Source organism: Macrobrachium nipponense, chromosome 16 (genome assembly GCF_015104395.2).
Source record: "Macrobrachium nipponense isolate FS-2020 chromosome 16, ASM1510439v2, whole genome shotgun sequence".
Classification (NCBI taxonomy): Eukaryota; Metazoa; Arthropoda; class Malacostraca; order Decapoda; family Palaemonidae; genus Macrobrachium; species Macrobrachium nipponense.
In genome coordinates this window covers 27737276-27762428 of record NC_087209.1, presented here as the reverse complement: position 1 = coordinate 27762428, position 25153 = coordinate 27737276, and the positions used below count along the sequence as shown (strand labels likewise).

Below are 25153 nucleotides of genomic sequence, written 5' to 3'. Positions count from 1 at the left end.
ATTAGAAGCAATTGTCTCTAGATAGGTATTTTACTGTAACAAGAAATAAAAGTGATTTGGGCAGATCAAGTGTAATTGAAAGAAATGGGTGAATAATCATCCCAGCCCAGCTGATAAGTCAGTGGGAAACAGAACCCTTCTCTCTCTCTCTCTCTCTCTCTCTCTGTCGCTTCTCATCTCTTCTTCTCTCTCATCGTCGCCCGTCTTCTTCTTCTCCATAATCTCTCGCTCTCTCTCTCTCTCTCTCTCTCCTCGTCCTCTCCCCTCAACTCTCTATCTCTCCTCTTCTCCTCTCTCTCTCTCTCTCTCTCTCTCTCTCTCAGCGCACTGAACACTGACTCAAGGAAGCTTATTTTTTTCTTTGTTATTTTACTGTACTGCATTGTGAAATAATATTTTATTTTTTATGTGAATTGGTACTACTTTTAAGTTCAACAATACCACAACACACGATAACTTAAAATCATTCATTCATTATTCCTCAAAAATATAAATGCCCCCTCCTTCTACCTCAAGTTAGCTGTGTATCACCGCAATGACGAATGATTTTGTTAATCGTTTATGCTAAATTTTATTGTGAAAGCTTTGTTCTTTCCTTCACTATTTTGTTAATATTGTTCAACTAAACCGTCTCACTAGGCACACCGAATACTGGCTAAATTAAGACTTATTTTCACTCTCTCTCTCTCTCTCTCTTTTTTTTTTTATTGTATTGCATTTGACTTTTCATATTATATCATTATGATATATTTATTGGGAAATTCCATTTTTTATGTGAATTGTTATTGCTTTTACATACATACAGTAACATTTTAACTCTCTTCTCCTTCTCTCCCCAACCTATCAAAGCTCCCTCATTCAGTCTTAAGTCAGCTGGGTGTGACATTACCACGGTTATTTATGATTTTATATATCTTTTATGCTAATGTTATATTGAAAGTTAAATTTTATATTAAATGCTTAATACTTTTAATTATTTTGTCAAATATGGTTATCATTAAACTATATATTGTAAATAATTTTTTTTTTAATACAGTTTAACTTGTAGACCCAGTAGGCTTCCGGATACAAGTATAAACTAGATATTCAGTGAGTTCGAAGTTAAAATTGAGCATTCGTTCAACAAATGATACAAAATTTTCTCGAAAATTTTGTTTTGAAAAATGGAAATTTGACATAAGAAACTGTATATACTGTGTTCCCCTGTATTGGTGGGGGATGCATACCAGACCCCACGAGTAGTTAGAATTTTTTGAATGGATGAAATATAACAACGCTTAAAATTGCCTATTTTGTTAGTTAAAATTCAAGAAAAAACCCACTAAAAATGTTTACACCTGGTTTTTGAATAATTTTATCACAAAAAGTGGATTTTATCATGAAATTGAAAAAAAAAAAAACTGGTATTTGTGGGTATTTCTCATAGAAAAATACCGCGAATAGGCGAATTTTCCACGAATAATGGGTATATATGTTCCATAGAGAAATCCATGAATATGTGAGTCCGCAAATATGGTGGGTTCACTGTAGTATACGTACACGTACATATATATTAATAATTATATAGATAATATATATATATATATATATATATATATATATAGATATATATATATATAAGATATATATACAAATATATATATAGATATGTGTATATATGATATATATATGTATATATATTATATATAATATATATTATATATATATATATATATATATATATATATATATATATATATCATATACAATACATACATACATACATACATACATACACTACATACATACATACATACATACATACATACATACATACATACATGTATATTGGGTGAATAACCCACATGACCTAATCCCAGAGTGCAGAAAATGGAGCAGAATGATACTTAAGGAAATAGTTAAATATATTCTATGTAACTGTATACGTACTAGTTTTCAGCAAACAACAATTATGTTTTTTAAAGCATTTTCTTGAAAGAAATGTTATCAGAATCCTCAACATTTTCAGTGGTTAATTTTAAGAATTTGTAATTTATTAAATGAGGTCTAATGCTACATTTTTATAGAAAACAAACACTTTAAGCCAGTTTTACAAGAGTTACAGATTGGAGCCCAGTGCTCTGGCCAAAGTTTTTTTTATAATGATAATGATTTATGTAGTAATATTGCAGTTTCTCATTGGCATCTAGACAGCCAATCTTTTTAATGAAGTTTGTTTGTAAGAGGGTCTTCTTCCATGAATAATAATAATAAAATAATAATAATAATAATAATAATAATAATAATAGAGTGTACTCCTAGAAACAGCGCACATAGTAAGAAAAGTGATGGACTCCTAAGGAGGCAGGATGCAACTCGGAACCCCGCACAATAAAAACCACCTAGTTGAATAAGATGACTGTGATAGACCAAAGTGATAGACCAAAAGATAAAAAAACTATTAATAATAAGCCTCAAGCAGCTTATTATGTATTTATTGTTTAGTGTTGTTGTAAACACTGGCTGTATCATAGACTCTTTTAATTACTGCAAGGTGATGGATGGTCTTACATATTTTATATACCATTGACTCATGTTTGGTAATTCTAATAGCCAGCTTGTTTGAAGCCAAGAAACCTTACTAGCTTCATTTGGAAATAAAGCATGAATCTTCTTAGATGTGTTCCAGAATAAGGCTGAGTTTTTTATAGTTGCATCTTATTGCTTAAGCAGTCGATACTGATACATATTTGTATTGTATACATTTTTATTAGTCTCATGATCTTTCAACCTATGAGGAAGTTTCTTTTAAGAATTTGATTCTTAAAGGTATACTCTTGAGCTATTGGATGTGCATTTTCTTTTCCTGTACTTTGATACTAAAATCATAGCTAATGCTATTTACTTTAGTGCAATAGTAAACAAATTTTAAAAATGTGAATGTGTATTTTTTGACAGATAAGTTCCAAGTAATGTACAATATTTACAGAGTTACACTTTTACTTTATAATCTTATGTTGAATTATCATTATTTTTTATCAGTTTCCCAGGCATAATTATTTTTATTTCTATGAAAGAGTAATATTCTCATTTTGACATTATGTTACATAAGAGTGGAACCTCAAACTCAGGACAGGTATGGGGAAAAACTAGGCTAAGCAGAATTTGTTTAATCAGAACAGTTAAGAAAACTGTGAATTAATTACTTTACATACTTGTAAATGTCAGTCCTAGTATAGCAACCTCCTTAATTTAAACTAAGCCATTTAGATTTTGATTTCCAATAAATATTTTTAAATTATGAATTCAAAGTAATGGAGCCTAACCTGGACATCATCTAAGAATGTTTTCCACTGTTTAATGTATTATAATTTAAATATAGATTATGTTTTTTGCTAAGTCTTACAATATTTCTTAACATAATGAAATGTAATTGGTGGTACTACTGTGTTTCTTCATATAATTTCATATATCATGATTATTATGGTTTTTCATGCAGTTCAGAGCTGGATAGCTTGCGTGGAGAAGTTCAAGCTTTACAACAGGAGGTTATTGCTCTCCATGATTCCCAGCGTCGAAGAAACGAACACCCTTCTCCTCCTGTTTCCCAGCGTTCAGCTCGAGGTCTTACAAGACCCAGTGCCTCTAGTGGTAAGATTATTTTGTAGCTACAGTATGTTTGTATTGCAAATCTGAGATGAGAAGTTAGGCTAATGTGTGTGACAAAAGTAAAGTTACCAGTATATGTAGGATTGAAATTAAGTTTTGCAGAGAATTAACTTTCAAGCATTTCCTCTGACAGTTTTCAGATTAGGCAATGTCATGGTACATCCATGTTCATGGAAGGATGCTGTGAGCTCTTCCAGTACTACTTGCTTTTAATTTTTGCAGGATTAAGCTTAGATTTATTTAACATAAGTTGATGTGTCAATACGTTCAAGTCCATATTTTATATGGTGGCCTCCCTTCAATCCATGCAGATTGGGCTTGTCTAACAACAGCTGAATGGAGAGTGGTAATGGTGGGGGGTCATTTTATACAGTTCAGACTCATTCTAATGACATAAGTTATTTTGATATTCCAATTATGTCAACCAGTTTTAAAAGTTCATCCATTTTTTTATATGTAAAAATAGGTTTATATTTTATATGTAAAAATAGGTTTATATTTCAAAATTCAATAAAAAGACAAGGATGAATTTGTTATGTCAACATAATCCTGAAGGCCCTTCCAGTGTTGAGGCAAAGTGTATGAACCTTATTTTATTCTTATTTCAGCAAATCCATTTCAGTTAATGGAATTCAAGACTTTTTATATATTTTTTTTCTAAGGGGCTAAACTGATTTTCCTTTTATTTTAATAGACTTAAAAAGCTATTTATTTTGTGTACTTTGCATTTATATTTGTTGTTTTATAGATATTAAAGAAATGTTTATTTTTCAGCATCAAGGTCAGGTTCTAGCAGTGACAATACACCTGCTCGCCGTCCTCGTCCTTCTAGTGCTCGCCCCCCTTCATCTGGCTCTCGTCTTCAGCGCTCACAGAAATCTTCTAGTGAACCACGAGAAACTCCCCCTCCAAGTAGTTCTCGAAGAACTTCTGTTCAGCAGAGTCCAAGAAAGGGTGTGCCTCCTAGATCCTCTTCGAAGCCTCCATCATCATCAGCATCATCATCCCCATCGAAAGGTTCTATTTCTAATATGATGACATCTGGGAACAATGCAAGACCCAGTAGTAGTAGTAATAATAGAAGAATACCATCCTCCTCTTCAACTCCCAAGGTTAGTCCCTATGCTTCTCCAAAGCATAGTTCAAATGGAAGAGCAACCTCCTCCTCTTCTGCCTCAAAAACCCCTACTCCAAGTTCCTCACCTAGAAAGACAGCAGGATCCGTGTCTCCCCAACATAGAGTAACAAGCTCTTCATCACCGCAGCGTAAAACAGCAAGCTCTTCCTCCTCTATTGGAAGAATACCTACTTCGCGTTCTTCTTCGAGAACACCCACTCCTTCTTCAGTGGGATCCCCAAACAAGAGTGCCACACCTAATCGATCACCCTCAAAAGTTCCTGTAGGTAGAAGTTCTGCAAGTCCTGCCACTAGTCCCCTAAAAAGAGCAAAAGTACGAGAAGAAAGTGCCAGCCCTTCGAGAACACCCAGGTCATCAAGACAGGGATCTTTACAAGACTCCTCAGCAGTAAGTACTGTTCTGTTGTTGCTTTTCTGGTGTGAAGTAGTTAGGCTCCTTATGTGCCTGTTACATTCTTATTCACTTAAGATCAAAGAGTGGGTTTCCCATATCACCTGGAAGTGATTTGAGTGTTTACTCACATGCACCTTCTTTAAAATGCTTAAAATGCCCTCAAAAACATTGAAAATATTTATTGCTTAACAAAAATATGTAAATCATAGGACAGTTTTTTTTAGTAGTTTGCACTTATGAAAGCAATCTGACCTTTATTGTTTATTTTCATAGGCACAGATTATGACCTATTTCACAGAAATTACATTTATCCAGTTTTAGAGTACGTACTGTTACTACAGGATTGAAAAAGAAATGTGAGCCTTGATCATGGTAGCATCAGTTTGTTATTCCAGTCTCATGTTACATTTCCTGTAAAAGTATATTAGTAAATTTTTAAGCTAACATTATCCACAAGTATTGTGTTAATGAACCAGCAGTAAAAAAAGAACATCTGTTCACATGATGCTGTTATGAGCATGTGTCATTGTGATTGTGGCAGATTACCATGAAGATAATAAATGTGTGACATACTTGAAACTGGCAGTAGGTAAAAGCCTAGTTATAGAAACTGATAGCAAAGCTCTTACCTTTTGGGGATCTAAGTTGCAATGTTAGGTGATCATTCAGGGAATTACTTGTTAAGATGTTAAAAACTTTGCAAATAAGATGAACTACAGAATATGAAAGCCAACAATGACAGATGAATAGTAAGAATTCTAGCAAAGCACATTAGACATGAGTTTTTATTAAAGGTTCCTACCAGAATAAATTGGTGTGAAAAAATTTGCAAGGGCACAATATTATATGTTTGTTCATATGCGAAACAAATCGTCGGTCTTAACAATAGTTTAAATCTTCTGGTGCCAGCTGGAAACCAGTTACAAACAATAAAAAATTGTATATGCAAGGAGTCTGTAGCATCTGGCATCTAAAATGTAGATGAGGTGGAAGGTGGTCAGCGACAACGCTTGAAGCCCTTGATGCATTCAATCTTTCCTCAACTGCTTTGTGTCACACGGTTCAAGCGTGGTTGCTGACCACCTTCCACCTCATCTATGCTTTAGATGCCAGATGCCACAGATTCCTTGCATATACAGTTTTTTATTGTTTTTAAATAGTTTCCAACTGGTGCCAGAAAATGTATCCTATTATTAAGACCTCAGGTTTGTTAGCAATGAAAAATCCAAATTAATAAAAAAATTTGTCAATTTTTGTATATAGTATAACTTATTTCATACTGACTTTTTGAAGTCTCCTGACATTTTAATCATGAAAAATTTTAGCTAATGAGGCACACACGTTGAAGCTTTTGTACTAATGTATTCACGCTGAAGAATGATATGATAGATGTTTCTAAATATAAAACAAGTTTTGACTTAGGAAGAACCTATTTTTTGGTAGTCGCTGTTGAGTCCTCAAAGGAGTTACCCTCCATGGTGTGTGTCAGCCCCCCATGGTGACTAGACTAATATTAAAGAAATATATCTTATAGCCTGGTCTTGTAACTGGGTATTATGCCATAGTGATAAACACTATGACATGTGATAGAGTATAATTGACTCAAAGACAAGAAGGCATTTTATCTTGTCTTTGCCAAAGCTGTACCCAGATTCCTACGTCAAAACTACAGAAGTGACTTGTGCATGTGCATTGGCCATCTTCTTTTATTATCAGGCTGGTTAAAGGACCAAGAACCATTGCTCTGTTTGTCAACTTTACCCAAATCCCTTGGCTTTTTGCCGGGGAACAAGAGGTTTTTGAGGACTCAGCAGTGACTACCAAATATAGGTTTTTCCTACATCAGAACCTGTTTTTTGATAGTGTATTCGCTGTTTTGTCCTCAAAGGAGCATTAGAAAGAAATTGACAGGTGACGAAAAACTTTAGCTCCCAAAATTTCCATCTCAAAATTAAAACTAAAACATCTCCACTTCTATGTCTGGCGAAGGTGGTATCAGGCACCATTCTGCATTAGGAAATGCTGCCATGGCTCTGGACTCAACATGTACAATTTCTATCATGGTCTTTCTCTCACTGATGAGATACTTACCATCTGGAGAGAAAATGTGCATCGAGGCATCATGCCAAGAATAATCAGTATCAGAGTAGGATTTTGGAGTCTGTTATATTTTAATTGTAAGACTCATAATCTGAACTGGTCACTTTGTTGGTTCCAGTTTGGATTGTACCCTTAGCTCTTGTTTGGGCAGATTTAGTTTCCAATCTCCCTATTCTGTTGCAAGATGCAAGGCGTTTACATTTTGGTGTATACAATACTGACTTGATTTCTTTAATTTTTTGTTCAGAATTGTGCAGTATGTCCATTATCTGTTACCGTTCATTGGCAAGGGCATCTTTGATGTTACTCATTATTTCCTTATGGAACTGATCAAATACTACTACAAACTTTGTATCCCTTTAGGGGGAGTTTGCTTAACCTGGACTGAGTATCTACAGATGAGCTGCAGCTGCCTGTTCCCCAGTGGCAGAGGTCCTGGGTGAATTACTATAAACCTCTGAAACTGTTGTCATTTCCATTGGATTCAGGTGGATCCTTGTATCCCTTTTGAGGGATGGATCCTGATCAGCTTCTGAAAGCTGCATGGGGGGATTGACTTACTTCTATAATGTTTCCCCCATGGCTAATTGAAAATTGTCCCTGATACTTTTGGGTTCAGCAAGGTTCTTTCAGTATCAATATCTACCTCATGATCCTTAAGCAGTTCCCCTCCAAGTGAGGATTTCTCAAGTATTTCCTCTGCAGGATGAACCTGGGGAGTAGTGGGGACTAATGACTGGGTTTTTGCCCGAATATGGATCTTCAACAAGGGATTAAGTATATGCTGCCAGGGTTTTGCCGGATAGATGTAATCTTCCCCTTCCTTACCCTTGCTGAACCCTAGGACCCATCGAGAAACAGGCAGTTTCATCCTTAAAAAGCTTGCTGCCAAGAGCATGCTACAAATTTTGCACATATCTGGTGACCAAACAAATTTGTCCTGATTATTATAAGGACTATGTTTATGGCAGGTGGTGTGGGCCATGCTCATTGGCAAAAAACTTACCAAGCAACCTGGTACAGAACATTTTAACTGGCAAAAAACTTACCAAGCAACCTGGTACAGAACATTTTAACTGAGGGTCATGTCTCAAGATGGCCCTGTAGTGAAAAAACCAAGTTGTTACTAGAAAATTTAATTATAGATTATTTTTAATCATGGATACCTGTAAATATATACTAACAGTAGATCTCAATTTACTGGTCAATTTTACTACAAGTGTATATTTTTAGTACATTTTATAAAATATCTGTTTACTTAAACCTTTTGAGGTTTAGATTAGTTTTGAAGACCCGTCTGTCTCTATTACTTAAACTTAGCCCTTTTGTCATGGCTATGTAAAGTTTTTCATTTTAATTATACCACCACCCAAAACCCCTCAAGCTAGTGTGTGACTAACCTGTTTAACTAACCCAAGCCACTTTTTCATATGGCCTTGGTCAATATCTCTAGTATAATCTATGTTAGAGGGTTCTCAGTTAATATAAGCTACTGCTCATATTAGGGATAAACAAAACCCTAATATATATATGCAATGTCTTATTGTTTTATTATATATTCAAGTCTACCCTCTTGTCTGATACTCAGCCTTACTGTTTCTAGGCTAATAGATGGATATTTACTTTAAAAAGGGATTCCTACTTAATCTGGTTAGGCTAATACTTATTCTACATAATATTCTAATATCTAGCCTTATTGATTAGCTAGGCTACATAGTCATTAACCAAGTTTTATTGAACCCAGTAACTTTTGAACCTTGAATATACTGGTTTGTAGTCTTACATACAGGCTAGGCTATCAAGTTATAGCAAACCGAGTCATTTTGCTAATCTTAGAATACATAGTATGTTGTGTTACAGATAAACTATGCTATATAAAACCAACATCAATACTAACTTTTTTGTTAGGTTATTTTACCATATAAGTAAATTAGCACTTACTCTAGGGCTAATTTAGAATAATACAGGCAGTCCCCAGTTATCGCCAACTCGGTTAATGGAGATGCAGTTTTATGGCGCTTGTCTAATGCCATAAAATCGGTGATTTATGGCACTATAACAGGCTGAGTTTCAGTTATTGGCGCCATAAGGTGCTGATAATAGAGTTATGGCACCATAACATACCTAACAGAGGCGCCATTAAGCAAGACTTGTCACTATAAGCACCATATATTTCCGAGTTTTGGTTAATGGCGGATTTTGCTCATCAGCACCCTGTTGAGAATGGAACCCCCGCCAATAACCAGGGACTGCCTGTGTCTAATCAGAATTACAAACTTCAACACTCAAAGCTATGTGTTATTCAAAACACCAATACTCAAAGTGTAGCCTTAATGTTAGGCTACCACCTCATCTGGCAACGGTTGCCAATTTTCGACTAGTTGTAGGTTACATGGTCTAGGCTAACAATTTAGTCTGATAAGGTGTTTATAAAAAGTTTAACACTTAACATTAGTTATTACCTAGTTCTGGGTTATTTAGGTCAGTCCCCAGTTATCGGCGGGGGTTCTGTTCCCGATGGGGTGCCGATAAGCAAAAACCGCCATTAACCTAAAATCGGTGATTTATGGTGCCATAATGGTGCTTATGGCGCCTCTGTTAGGTATGTTATGGTGCCATAAGGCACTGATAACTGGAACACGGCCTGTTATGGCGCTATAAATTGCTGATTTGATGGCGCTAGACGAGTCATAAAACCTGATCACCAATAACCAAGTCCACCAATAATCAGGGACTGCCTGTAAAATGAAAAAAGTGTAGCCCATTTATCAACTTCTAGGAACTTATCACTGAAACATTAGGTAACTACCTAATCAGGGTTATTTAAATCACCATTAAGATATATAATCTTAGGTTACAGGCTACAAACAATAGCTTCCATAGTCCTCAATTATTTGCAATGAATCGGTTAGGCTAATAGCTTATGTACGCTAATGCCTAGGAAATTGTAGACACTGTTATCTGAAAAGATTAAGTAAATTAATAATAGTACATTGTGGACCAATTCTTTAGCCAAAAATTACAAAAGGAATGAAAAATTCTTTAACAATTCTCACTTTCATAGAAAGGCTAGCAAGGATCGTGTATTACACTGACCATGTTCTCTCCAAACAAAGGCCAGTTTCTATATTCAAAACAAACCTTTGTTCTACAGTTTTAAACTTAAATATTTTTCATTAAATCTTAAAAATAAGCACTTAACTTTAAAATTTTGGGGATTTCATGATCCCTGAAGAAAAAGTAGATCAAATTGAGGAATACTGGCTGGAGACAGCTTAGTCTGTGTTGACTAGAGGGTAATGGTTCTTGGTCTTTTAACCAGTCCGATCATAAAACAAGATGGCCGATGCGCATGTACAATAGTAGGAAACTGGGCACAGCTTTGCTGAAGACAAGATGAAATGCCTTCTTGTTCATGAGTCCATTATACTCTATCATGTGTCATAGTGTTCATCATTATGGCTTAATACCTGGCTACAAGACCCGGTTAAAAGATATGTCTTTGATATTAGTCTAGTCACCATGGGTTGCTGGCACACACCATGGAGGATAACTCCTTTGAGGATGAAATAGCAACTATGCTATAAATAAAATGCATTTTCTGTTTGTTGTCTTTCCTATAGGGTTTTGAATATATTCTTTACTAAGTTTAGTTTATATACAGGCAGCATTCACCACTAGAGTTACCAAAATTTTAATTCTCCCCCTTTTTTTCTTTTTAGTAATTTCTAGGATAAATGAGGTCACTTTCCACCTGTTACCTCCTTTGCATATTATATTCTGTTCCTTCTACATATTTGTTTCAATTTATGGCTTTTTCAAATTGTGCAGCACTGTAAGAATACAAGCATTACTTTGAGCATATGATTTATTATGTTAATTATTTTGGTAAGTAAAATATATTTAGGTGGTTTGCATAATTTTACTTTTGTGCTGTTTTGAAAGGTATTTGCATGCTAAAGAGACCAGTTTGAATTTTTTTCAATTATCATTTATTACTGGTAACATTTTTGTGTGGCATTTTGCACAGTTGTTGTAGATTAGTTTCATGCAGTAGAGGAGGCAAATGGAGTAAATCAACTGTATTCTGGTGCTTTGAAAAGTTTTGTTTTCTTAATTACTGATGCATATTTAATACAGCTTGTTGCTGTTGGCTCACGACGTCCAGCTACAGCAACAGTAGCTGCTAGCCGCGTTGGCCATTTGCTACCAGAACATTGCACATACCAGATTTCAGCGCGCACCATGCCTCCACAGCATCATGTACTTACACTTAATTCCCAAGCTAATTCAAAAAAGGTAGTATTGTTGAATTATTTGATGATACATTTACTTTTCCTTGTGTATTTCCTATTGCACTTGATCAATTTCCAATTTCTTTCATCTTTTTGTAAAAAATGTTTTGTCATGTTTTCCCTGTTAGTATTTAGCAAAGATTTTCCTGAGTAAAGATAAGTTCAGCCTTATGTTAATAATCTCTTCTGCAATATATTTAATATTTTTCTGATAGCACAATTATCTTTTACTTGATTTTGTTATTTATATGTAGAAGGTAATGTAAAATTCCTTGTTTTTATTTCAGATGTTCTGATTATTTTCTTGCTTATTATATAGAAAAAACCATGTTAATTTTTTTTTATTGTGGTATAAAGATGATTTTATAGCTCATCAATTTAGGAAGGAAATTGAAATGAATTTGGATGAAATTCACAAGTCCTTTTCCTTTCATTTCTAATTTTTTTTAATTTTCAAGAAAGCCAAATTTTTAAAGAATTTTATTTTTTATCATTCAAAAGTTTATGTAATAATTTTGAGCTTGACTAAATTGAATTATATTTGTTTAATCCAATGAACATTTTGTAAAAATCACAAAGATTCCACAAAACACCTTATGAATTTTCATATGATTTACTGTCTTTCAAGAGTGCTTTTGGAATATGGTACAATGTCATTACATTAAAAGGAAGTTGCTTATTGATATTAAAGCTGACAGCTAATTTTCCTTTAAATGATTTAATATATCATTTTATATTTATGGATTTTACCAAGTTTAAGTGAAAGTAACTGCCTTAAAAAATTACCATTTACAGATGATTACATATACAGTCCGGTCCCAAATTATGCGTGTTCGAATTGTGCTATTCCCCTTTTATGCGGTCGCTAGTGCTCAAAAATAGATTTTCTGTATCTGCGAAGCCGTTCAAAGTCTGCGAGTCACGCACCGCAAAACATATCAAATCTATTGTCTCTTCAAGTATATTACATATGGGGGGGGGGTGTGGGTTGTTTGCTGGTATCTGAGAGAAGGGGTGGGGGAATGCTTGGAGGAAAAAACTATTATTCTTCCAAGGGGGAATGCGAGAGTAAGTTTTCTTCCTCAGCCATTAGCTAAGATGGAAGGCTGTGCCTCACGCATTTGTGATGTCATAGCGCAGTGTGTATGAATGGTCGGTGTCATCATCATCGCCATATGTATTATTCAGATCTGTGAAGTGTATTCTGATCATCCACATCATGTATGCATCTGCCTAGAAGTCGAAGAGGAAGACCTATTTTCTCGAAAGTAAAAAGTTTGCCCTTAAGTTAAAGACAAAGGAAGGGGCAACTTCCATTTTGGCAGCAGTCGACAACTGAAATCCGTCATTGCTGAATGAAGTAAGAATGTTTTTTCTAGGTTAACATGTTTTGACTAACTTTTGGCATTTGATCATTTATTTTTTTCTATTGTTGAAATAGGTTTTGATGAAAATTACTAATAAAAGTGACTAATAGAGAAGCAGATGTGTTAGAGAGAGAGAGAGAGAGAGAGAGAGAGAGAGAGAGAGAGAGAGAGAGAGAGAGAGAGAGAGAGAATCGTTTGATCTAAACTTTTCAAGAAACTGTCATTTCATATTGAATTTTGAATTTTTATCATTTCTTTTTAAGAAATTGTAATATCTAAACTTTTCAAGAAACTGTCATTTCATGTTGAATTTATCATTCTTTTTAAGAAATTGTAATTTCATATCAAATTTTTAATTTTCATCAGATCTTTTTTCATTGTAGAATAAATTTATATGAAAACGATTACATAGTGAACATGCAGGACAAAGACACTGAGACAGGTGCTCGTAACCAAGTTTGTTAGGCCTAACGGAAGTGAAGACACGCATGATCTGCCAGTACCCGAAATGTTCACAAAGCCTTCCTTCGGCTGAAGAACTCTTCACGGAAGATGAGATAGAGGAGTTTGAAGGTTTTATTTTTTTGGCAGAGGATAGGTAGAGGAAATTCCATCCAATAGGTTTTTTAAAGGAAATGACTGATTCGTACAGTACACTTGCACCCAATGGTGGCATTGTTTACATGTGAGATTTTTCACCGTCCTGTGTGTAATTTTAAACTTGTTCAAGTTATTAAAACCTTTTTAATGTTTTATTGAGCCACAAGAACAATTTCATATTAGAAAAAATTACAGTATAGTATTGGCCCTAATGGAATTATTCTCATAGTGTATGTGTTTCGAAATATGCGAATTTCCAATCCTGCAAGGCCGTGGATCGACCAAATTCTCGCATAATTGGGGACCGTACTGTATTTACTAGGACATTTTTACCTTTACTCTAGACATTATTGATACATATATCTCATTTGTGATCACTTTATATTCTTACAGATTTTTGAATGTTATTAAACTATCAGTAATCAGAGAACAAACTACTCACAATATGATGAATGAGAATGAGAGTGCTATGTCCTATATTGTGTTCCCAGGGTTATTTGCCCTCTTGCAAGTATTTTTTTGTAGCTCTGTACTTTGCAGCTTGTATTACCACTCTTAGGATAATCTCTTGTTTTATCAAAAACCTCTTACCTATAAGTAGCCCACATTTGTGGTCTTCAAATGCCTGAGACTTCAGTCTTGGTATAGTAGACACTGAATTGTGGCATGAGCCCTGTGCATACATGGATCCCTGGGTCCCCAAGTGTAACTACTGTAGTTTACTCTTTATATTCCTGTGGGGGACTTGCATACTGTTATGAGTGGTAAGGTTATTATATTCAGGTAAGACACAATGGGGTAAACTCTTTCAGGTCACTGAGGGGTGGGGGAGCAAAATCATGGAACCCAGCACTCGGGGACTATTAACCTCCACACAGTATGTATGGGATGTGATGGCTTTTTAGGCATTGCATGGTTATGTTAAAAGTTTAATTGTTCATACGCGAACAAACCTTCGGTCTTAACAATAGGATAATTTCTAGCGCCTAGCTGGATCCGGTTAAAAAAAAAAGATGAAAGCAAGGAATCTTGTGGTATCTGGCATACATATATCAGGTGAAGGCTTCACCTACGATCACGCCTCAGTCTTTTTTTGACCGCCTGACCGAGAGTAGTGTTTTCCTCTCTTGGCCTTTACCCGGTTCATTGCCCTTTTCGCTTGTGTGTGTGTGTGTGTGTGTTTGAGATATTATGGCTTCTGTTCCTTCTCGGCCTCGTCAACGTGTGTGCCCCGGAATTCCAGGTTTTCCGTATTCTCATCTTTGGCTTCGGCAGCGTCTGACCCCAACTTAGTGCAGTAGGTGCTGTTCTAATTTTTGTACTTGAATCCTTGCATGGGATGCCGGGCATGGCCTTAGAGCAGTGGAAGTCATTTTATGGCTAGAGAGAACATCGGAGGGTTCGACTCTTCCTTCATGGGAAGGTTTCTCGCCCCTTCCTGATGTTTTGTCTCCTGCGCCATCATCCCCCATAGTAGGCTAGTTCCTGTGTCCCCTCCCTTTTCTTCCTTTGATTCGTCGCTGGGAGTATCGGGAGGCCACCAGGCTGATGTCTGTATGTCGCCCCTTCTTCTTCGGGAATTATTTTGATTCCCGGGAAGGGGGAGGCTTTATTTTCTCATCATTCTCATTTCTTCCAGATTTGGTAGCGTCCAAGATGGTGGCGATTGGAAGACGCTCGGGCTAGTGGGTCCCCCATCCTGGAGGGGTTGCTTGCACGCCATTTGGAGGCTCGCTATCCCCCCCCTCCTCAGGCTGGCCAGGCCATCCCCCTTCTCCCGGCCTTGTCTTCGTGGGTAGTCGAAGGTCAGCCATCTTGTATTGCTCCGCCAATGACTGTATTGCTCTGCCAATGACTGTTGCCTCTTCATCGAGTCAGAGGGAAGCTGTGACGTCACGGGATCCATTGTTGTGTATTCCTCCATCAGTGGCGTCTGATTCCCCTTCTCACCGAGGGGAGGCCGTGATGTCATCACCACTTGTGACGTCACTCCCATCGATGATGTCACTCCCATCGATGACGTCACTCCCAGTCATCATCTGAGCTCTGCCTCTCTCCGTCATGACGTCATCTCTGCCGCCCCGTTCGCTACCTCTTCCTTCCATGTCATTGGAGCCTTCTTTTGCAGTTCAGTCTGAAGTTATATGCCAGGCAGTGCTTAAGAGGTTAGACTGTTTTGGATGTTAAGTTGGCTTCCTTGTCGGTTGGGAGCATTAGAAGGAAACGCGTTGCTTCATCCTTGCCTCCTGTGAAGAGATCGCTTACGGAACCAGTGCTTTCTTCTCCCTCTTCCCCCTCTGCGCCACGTTGGCGTATCAAGTGTTGAAAGGCTAAGGGTTTTGCTCTTGCTTCGCCTACGAGGGAGGAACTACAAGGACGTGCTCAAGATTGTTTCGGAGAGTGTTGGTGGCTAGTCCTGCATCAATTCACGGGCATGTTGCATCTTCCCCCATCCGTGCACGTCTCGAGTGTTGTACCTCCCTCGTACATGCACATCGCGAGCGTGTTGCAACCTCCCCTGAGAGTGTTGTGTATCTTCCATTGTGTGTTCTGCAGCGGCTGCTTCGTCCTCTGCATTGAATCATAGGCATGTTGCAACTTTCCCCGTCCGTGCAGGTCTCAAGTATGTTGCTACCACCCTGTCCATGCAAATCATGTGCGTGTTGCAATCTCCCCTGTCTGTGCGCTTGATACAAGTGCTACTTCTTCTCCAAAGCCTATTAGTTGCCGTAAAGATCTCAAGGCACCTATCAATAGGTTGAAGGTGGTGGGTTTGAAGTTGCTGCAGCAGGAGTGTTTGACCTGCCCCTCGCACTGATGCTTCTTAGAATTCGATGCCCAAGGATTCTTCTTCGATCTCGAGTGTTCAGGATTCCTCTCCAGCTCACGTTCGTTCGTTGGCCATACCCGTGACCATTCACGGACATGTTAATGAATCATCTGTTGGAGGAGAACGTACTGATGTTCTTATTGTTATAGTGGGTTCATCTCGGGAGCCGACCAGCCCAGACCAGGTTGGTTATAGTGGGTTCGTCTCGGGAGCCGAAGCGTGGACCCAGCCCAGACAGGTTAGTTAGTGTTTCGGGCTGTTTGGCTGCTGATTCTTCTCCATTGCCAGAGCAGGAGGAGGGAGAGAGACGAGTTTTTGTCTTCCTTTTTGGAAGTTGTTGATCTCATGCGTGGGTTCAACAATTTGCGAGTACGACTCAGGCTCAGTCGTCTTTCCTCCTTCTTGCTTGAAAGCCGTGGTGCGAGCTACGCAAGATCCCAATCCTCTCCCCAGCTTCCCTCGGGTTAACGCCTCTGTTTCGGACTGGGACGGTTCGCTTTGCTCTAGAGGCTCTACCAAGTTACTACTCCCACCTCTCATGGGGCTAGGAAGTACTAGGCTACAAAGTCTGCTTTTTTGATGTCGCGCTACCTTAACCCAGATGTAGTTCGCCTGAAGCCGGGATTGTCTTTGGAGCAGGTGTAGCCGGTGGCTCTGTCCTTGTCTCCACAGGATGCCTCAGCGTTGGAATATGTGGCAGCCTCCATGCTCACAGTTTCTTGGCCGGACGTCTGGTCTGTGGTCATTACCAAGTTAGCTCCTGACAGGCCCCCAGAAGAGTTGGTGACTACCAATCTGTTGCAGTCTGGAGGCAAGGCGTTTTCGTGTTTGGCTCACCTCCGTGTTAGTTTATGGGCTATCCTGCCACTGATTAGAATGCAATAGGCCAGCGTCGTGCTGACACCAAAGACAGACTGGTGCGCCAGGCTGTGTCTTAAGTCAGAGTCTCGTCCTTGGAGACATCCAGCTCCTCCTCCTCCCCCTGTCCAGCAGTCGTCAAGAAGACTGTCGCTTGGTAGGCTATCGAGGAATTTGAGTTCGGCTGGGCCTTCCCGTTCGACTCACCCTTGGTCAGAGGATTAATGTCCCTTTCGTTCCTGTTCCTTTAGGCCAAGATGGGGCCTAAGGGGCAGAGATATTGGGCCCTCGGTAGGTTAGGCGCCTCTCCTGGGACAGAGGGGGTTGCCTAGCAAGCCATTGGGCCAAGTGGCAGAGAAGTGGGTGGTAGATACCCTTCGGGTGGGGTGCGTACTGCCATTCGATTGCTCTCCCCCTCTGTCAGCCAAGCTGCAGCTCACGAAGGCATATCCTCCAGATTCTCTGAGGTTCTAGGATCTTTGGGAGGAGGTGCAGAAGATGCTGGACAAATTGCGATAGGGAAAGTGGTGCTCCCGCCTCCATCTTACAGTCACATCTTCTTGGTGCTCAAGGCGTCGGGAGGATGGAGACCTGTGACTGACGTCTCCACCTTGTATCTCTTCAGCAGGAGGCCACGATTCAAGATGGAGATCCCGCGTTCAGTGCTAGCAGCTGTGAGGGAAGACGACTTTGTGCTGTTGATACACTTAAGGGGCACATGCTTCCAAATCCCTGTTCATCTGACGTCCAGGAAATTCCTTTGCTTCTCTCTTGGGAACAAAGTGTTCGAGTTCAAAGTCCTGTGCTTCAAACTGACAACAGCCCCTCAAATGGTCACATGGGTCTTCTCCCATGTCAAGTTGGACCCATGCTCAGGAGATCTGTTTGCTGGACTACCTCGACTGTCACTTGATCTTGGTAGTTCCAGGTCAAAGCTGCTGTGGGACAAAGATAGTCTACTTCGGTTCTGGCTGAAACTGGGCATCGTAGTCAACCAGGAATATGATACCTTGTACCCAGTTCAGAGATTCTCTACTTGGGCATGGTCATGGATACAGAGGTGGAAAAAGTTTTCCAGTTGGATCAGAGATTAGAGGAGTTGCAGGTGGGGGCGCGCGACTTCCTGTCGGAACCACATCAGTGGCAGGTTCTTCTGGGAGTGTTGTCATCCCTGAAGAGGCTGGTCCCTCATGGGCGTCTTTCTCCCTCTGTCTCTGGAAGTAAGAGAAGACCTTCGTTGGTGGTTGAACAACCAGAATCCTTCGAAGGGTGTCCCTCTGCGTTCTCTTCCACTGGACTTCCTTTTGTTCTCAGACTCCTCCCTTGCAGGTTGGGCGGCCTTATGTAGGCGTCCTCATCGCTTCAGGTGTTTGAAGGACAAGCAGCAACATGTCAACGTCTTGGGAGTTGAAGGTAACCTTCCTGTGTCCGAAGAAATTTTGGGAGAGGGTAGAATGTCATTCTGTCATTCTCATGTCGGTCAACACCATGGTGGTAACCTATGTGAACGAACAGGAACGCCTGGTTTCTTGTCAACTTCACGCCTCGACCGTCGAGGTTCACCAGTGGGCAGTCAGCAGTTCAGAAGAGCTCTCAGCCAGGTACATCCCAGGCAATCTGAATTTAGTCGCAGTCAAACTCAGTCGTCGGGATCAGATCCTAACACTGAGCGGTTGTTTCATCAAGTGGTAGAAGACAAGCTTTTCCAGACCAATGTTGGACCCTTTTGCAACTTGCTTCAATAAGAAACTGGAGGTTTTCTGTCAATTGTTCCAGATCCTTTAGCATTGGCGGAGAACGCATTCCAACATCCCTGGGACAACATGGAGGTGTATGCCTTCCCTCCATTTTGTTTGTTCTGTCAAGTTTTGAACAGGCTAATGAGTTCACAAAGTCTCAGGATGACTTTGATAGCCCCTCTATGGCCTCAGGCGGAGGGGTTCCCGGATCTGCTGTAGTTACTGTCAGAGGTTCCAAGGGAGATGTCCCCCTTGGTGACATCTCCTGTGTCAGCTCCATGCATAAGTGTTCCACCAGTCAGTCGAATCCCTGTCTTTTCTTGGTTGGAGACTTCCAAGTTTCTCCTCCGAGCGAGAGGCTTTTCTCAGAGGACGGCAGGGCATATGTCCAACAGTCTCAGAGAGTCCACCTTTACGGTTTCCATGGCAATAAGCGATCTAATGTGATTGGTGTCGTAACAGGGCTTTTCTCCACACAACCTCTATTCAACGAATAGCAGACTCAACCTTCCTCAGAGACGAGGAATGTTTGCCCGTTTCTGCCGTTAGAGGCTACGGGGCGGTCCTGTGTTTGATGTTACGCCTTAAAGGTATCGACATCTCCTCTACCTGGTAACCTTCCTTGATAGTTAAGGGGTTTGAGCAGTCATGTTCTAGAGAGCTCAAGCCTCAGACGTGGGATGTTTCCTCGGTTCTCAAGTGCTTCACTAAGAGTCCATATAAGCCCTTGTGTCGCACAGTTGACAGAAACTTGACGCTCAAGGCAGTTTTCCTTCTGGCCTTGGCATCTTCCGAGAGGGTAGGAGAACTCCACGATCTGAGCTATGACGCGAAGTATGCCAGGGGTTGGGGGTCGTTGTCCTTCGAAGTTGTCCCGGATTCTGTGGCCAAGACCCAAAATCCCTCAGTGCGTGATTTCAAGCTCACTTCATTTTCCATTCCATCACTGAATGACTTGTGGGTGGTGACGGCCTAGAGCGTTTGTTGTGCCTTGTCTGGGCCCTGCGTTGTTATCTTAAAGGACTCGGCACCTTGGACCAGGCTGCCAGAGACTTTTTGTTAACACAGGCCGTACAAGAAAGGAGTGTCTAGGAATACTATCTCTTTTTGGATAAGGGAAGCCATCAGACAGGCATACTTATCTCTTGATTCCACCACCACGTCTGTGCAGGCTAGAGCGCATAACGTTAGGGGTACTGGTACCTCTCTGGCTTTCAATAAGAACTTGGCTGTACTTAGAGGGCTGAGCGCTGGTACTTGGTTACGCCAGTCCACGTTCACCTCTTTCTATCTTAATGATGTTGCCCACAGATCTGCGGACACATTTTCCCTGGGTCCTGTGGTGGCTGCCCAACAGGCTGTGTACTCATAGTTGCCCCTAACAGGGCACTTTTGTATTTTTCCTAAGATGATTGTTTGGATGAGAGAATGAGAGAGTTGGCTGGTCTCCTTCTTTCTCTTGTACCTTTCCTTCTTCCTTCGGGCGGGTTAAGGAATAGACACATCATTCGCTGGACTGGTCTGATACAATGAATAGGGTAGTCATACTGATAGTGTGGTAACTTATTATGCAAATGTCAAACCCTCTATTCAGTAGCATATGCTCCACACCTAGGCAAGGAGGAGTTGAGAGTAGTGCAAACAATGGTGTGTTGGTTTGCTATTAGACAGTCAAAGTTTCTCTTTGGTTCTCTATGCAATGATTCTCCCATATATCATTGTGCATCACTCAGGGTCTGAGTGGTTAGATATCAATTTATCTAGCTTCTCAATGGGCTTCATTCCCTCTCCAGAAGTCATTTCTTCTGAAAGTTGGACTGGTGGGTAGGCCCCCAGCCAGTCTAGGATGTCTTGTACCTCTCTCCAAGTATTGATAAGACCGAAGGTTTGTTCGCATATGAACAAATGACAAATTTTCTAAGACAATTTGTATTTTTCATAGCTACAAACCTGAGGTCTTAACGTTTTACTGCCCCTCTGTTAAGACATCCTGAGTTGGGAAAGACAGAGGCGTGATCGTAGGTGAAGCCTTCACCAGATATACGTATGTATGCCAGATACCACAAGATTCCTTGCTTTCATCTTTTTTTTTTTAACCGGATCCAGCTAGGCGCTAGAAATTATCCTATTGTTAAGACCTCAGGTTTGTAGCTATGAAAAATACAAATTGTCTTAGAAAATTTGTCATGTTTAAAAGGTCATTTCCAAAGAAGAAACATCAAAGCCATCTTGTAGGAGAGACATATGAGTATCAGGAGAAGAGGTATTGGCAGGGTTTTGTTTAGATGAATGGCCTTCAGTGTGATCCTCTTAAGTTGAGAAACTAGAATTGTAACTTTATTAAGACGCATTCCAAGATCAAGAATATAAGGTCTGTATATTTTGTAACCTAAAATATAGAAAGAAACTGTTTTACCAGTTCATGTTTATCTCAAAGACAAAATTAAAGATATTTGGGCACAATATTAATGTAAGAGAGAAATAGGATCTGTATCCTTTCTAGCAAATTAGAAAGCTGAATTGGAGTAGAGATGGAAATAGATTGATTCTATTTATTGGAGGCATTGTATTTGCCAATGCAAGGTATACAGTGGAAACATTTGAGAAGCATACTATACATATGCAGCTCATGTTAAAGATCATATCTACCAGTATGCTAAGCATTTGGTGAATTGCTCTTGACTCCCATCTTTTGATTAGCAGTAACAGATCCGTAACTCCACACCCTTGCAATCGCAACTTGAAGGTACCTCGTGATCTCCCAAGGGAGTTACAATTCCCTGCATACCATGAAGGACAGACTTTGTCCATTTATCTCATCACTGCACATATGAGGCATGTGTAAATAATATAGATTTTTTTGTGTTGGAAACTTTGAAATTTTTAAAAACATTTCAGTATATATATAGATTTTTTTTGTGTTGGAAACTTTGAAATTTTTAAAAACATTTTTCAGTTTATTATTATTATTATTGTTATTATTATTATTATTATTATTATTATTATTATTATTATTTATTATTCTTATTATTATTATTATTATTATTATTTTTGTTTATTATTATATTATTATTATTATTATTATTATTAATAATAATAGTTTAACCAGACCACTGAATTAACATTCTCAAATCACACGGTTGTCCTAAAGGGTTTTCTTTGAGTGATTCCATTAGATATTATTTTGTATACTGCAACTCCTTTACAATTTGATAATTTGATAAACTGAAAATGAATATTCTGACAAATTTTCTTTCAAGAATTTAAGATATACATTGCTGATTGAACATTGTTCAGTCAATGCCTGTTTGAGGAATGTGCAAAGTAATATTTTTGTATGACTTGAAAGCATAGCATTTTCCTTCAAGTTTCAGATTATTATGCCATTTTGGTTTTTTTATGGTGGATTTTATTCAGAATGTATCCTTTTAAGATCAAACATATGATGATTTTATTATCATATGATCTGATAATTTTTTCCTCTAAGTATTTATTGCATTGCAGTGTACAGTAGTATTAATTTATTCCTTGATTTTTAGGAGGAAGATGAGAGAGTCCTAGCAGAAATTCTTTTTCACCGAGAAACAGATAGCAGTGGTGAGGCTTCTGATCCTCCTCATTTAGCACGTCAGAGAACTGTAACACTGAGTCAAGATGATGCAGTGTCCAGCCAGGAAGAACAAGAGAGTATAACTACTCAGCCAAGTGCTCCTCTTCAGAGGCAAAACACCATTACACTAAGCAGCAAAACTGATGATGAAGAACTATCACTTGAGAAAGAACAGGCTGAAGTCTCTCTCCCAAATGAAGAAGAACAAGAAGCTGAACAAATGCAAGAGGAGCCAGAACCAGAGGCACCAGCTTCATTGGTTACCAGTGAAAAAGAAGAGACAAGTGAAAATGAAGTCCTGAAGAGTTCAACTGAGGAAGTAGCTTCAACAGAGCATGACAAAGAGGTAGGAGATATAAGCAGTTTATTTTCTTGATGTATTTTCTTTGTGAAATAGGTTTTTTTTATTCAGAATGGTACTTTTATTAGGTAATTACTGTACAGCAATCATGACAGTAATTGTGGAAGTTTTGACATTCCTTAAGTGAAAACATTTTTTCAAAAAGGATACAAATTATTGGTTGAGGTACAAGACCAAACTTGATTAAGAATTAATTCATTAGTAGTAGTTAATTGTCTGAAAGATGTCTCTCACCCAAAATCTTCTCTTGTTCTCGTGATGTATATTGCATTTATCCTATGTTTTTATCAATTCTAGCAAAGTTAAGTCCTAATTTCTTCATGGTGCTGTGCCCTCTGTTATGTTTACGTGTGAAAATTTGTGTATTCAACTAATCTTTGTCTGTTAGGGTTGGAAGCTAGTGCTTTTGACCATATTTGTTTGTCTTGTATGTGTGTATGTCAGTTATGGTGGTAACTTAAAAATATTTCACAGCAAATGAAAGTTGGTGAAAAGTTAGATAATAATAAGTAAATACGTAAGTGGTCTGATCTTTGTGAGTACAATTAATTACAACAGGGAAGAGGATGTTTTTAAATACTATTGTATATTAGCAGATAGAGAGGAAATTGAAAAGAGATGGGTAGAACATTTTAGAACCTTGTTAAATAGAACAGCACCTCCTGAACAACCTGGGGAGGATAGAGAAATTATATTGGGAGAGGATGAAGAGGATCCAACCACAGAGGAAATTCTAGAAATAATAAATCGCCCAAAGAATAATAAGTCTGCTGGCCTTGACGAAATTAGTGCAGAACTACTGAAGTATGGAGGAAGACAATTACAAGAAGCAGTTGCAAGAATTGTGATTGGAATTTGGAGAAGGGAAGAAATGCCTGAAGAATGGGAGGAGGGACTGTATGTGCCAATTCACAAGAAAGGTGATAGAATGGAATGTGGAAATTATAGAGGCATTTGTCTCTTAACTGTTGGATATAAGATTGTAGCTAAACTATTATACGTATAATAGACTGGAGACACGGTGAGACCATAGTAGGGGATTACCAAGCAGGGTTTAGAGCATCCAGATCAACCAGAGGCCAAATATTTATTGTAAGGCAGATCCTTGAGAAATACTGGGAATATGGTAAAGACTCTTGGCATGCCTTTATAGATTTTAAGCAGGCATATGACAGTATACAACGAGAGGCATTGTGGAGGATATTGAGAGAATTCAGGATACCAGAGAAGCTTATACGCCTAATAAAAATGTGTTACAGGAATATGAGAGGCAGAGTACGGTTTGGAGGGGAAGTAACAGGTCCTTTTGAAGTTGACAATGGTTTAAAGCAGGGATGCGCGCTGTCTACGATTCTCTTTAACCTAGTGCTGGAATGGGTCATGAGACAAACACCACAGGGTAATGGAGTACATCTTGGGGAGGCTATGTGCAATAGATTAGCTTATGCAGATGATATTGACTTTTGTGGTGAAAACATCCAGGAAATTGATAGAAAAATAAGCATTTTTAGAGAAGCTGCAAATCAGGTTGGCCTGGAAATAAATGAGGCTAAAACCGAAATCTTGAAGGTTTCAAGGCAGGAGAGGATACTGGGTAACATCAGGTGTGGAAATATGGAGTTGGAAGCGGTTGAGAACTTCAAATACCTTGGATCAACAGTTACAGCTGAAAATAGAGTAAAGGAAGAGGTAAAATTAAGAATAGCAGCAGCAGCCAGATGTAGTTGGGCTTTAGCCAAAGTGCTCAATACCCATATCTTATCAAGGAGAACAAAGGTGAAGGCCTATACAACAATTATTAGACCCATGTTAATGTATGGTTGCAAAACCTGGAGGCTGACAAAGGATCTGGAACGAAGGTTGGAAGTGTTTGAGAACATAATCTTGAGAAGGATATGTGGACTGTTCTTTGATGCGAAGATGGGGCAATGGAGAAGAAAGCATAATATTGAACTGAGGGAAATGACAGAGTTACCCCTGATAACAAGCATGATTATGGCTCAAAGACTGAAGTGGGCAGGACATGTGGCCAGAGCTCATGAGGATAGACTGATAAGCAAGATTACTCGAGGAAAACCAGAGGGCAGACGACCTCCAGGAAAACCCCGCATGAGATGGTCTGATAACATAAAAAGGGGCATGACAAAGCTTGGAGTGGATGGTCCAGGTTATTGGTGGGATGTTGCGCAGGACCGTGGTCATTGGAAGCTTCT

The 25153-nt window shown here is 38.9% G+C and overlaps 1 protein-coding gene across 7 annotated transcripts in view; it reads left to right on the top strand.

Moving 5' to 3' along the window:
* The window catches only part of LOC135195621 (IQ domain-containing protein E-like), a 176384-nt gene that overhangs the window by 116585 nt on the left and 34646 nt on the right, over positions 1–25153 (top strand). For all 7 annotated transcript variants that reach the window (XM_064221962.1, XM_064221960.1, XM_064221963.1 and 4 more), the window contains 4 exons: positions 3479–3630; positions 4423–5174; positions 11421–11579; positions 22509–22925. In XM_064221962.1, coding sequence (XP_064078032.1) covers positions 3479–3630; positions 4423–5174; positions 11421–11579; positions 22509–22925 — 1480 coding nt within the window. The remainder of the gene's footprint in view (positions 1–3478; positions 3631–4422; positions 5175–11420; positions 11580–22508; positions 22926–25153) is intronic.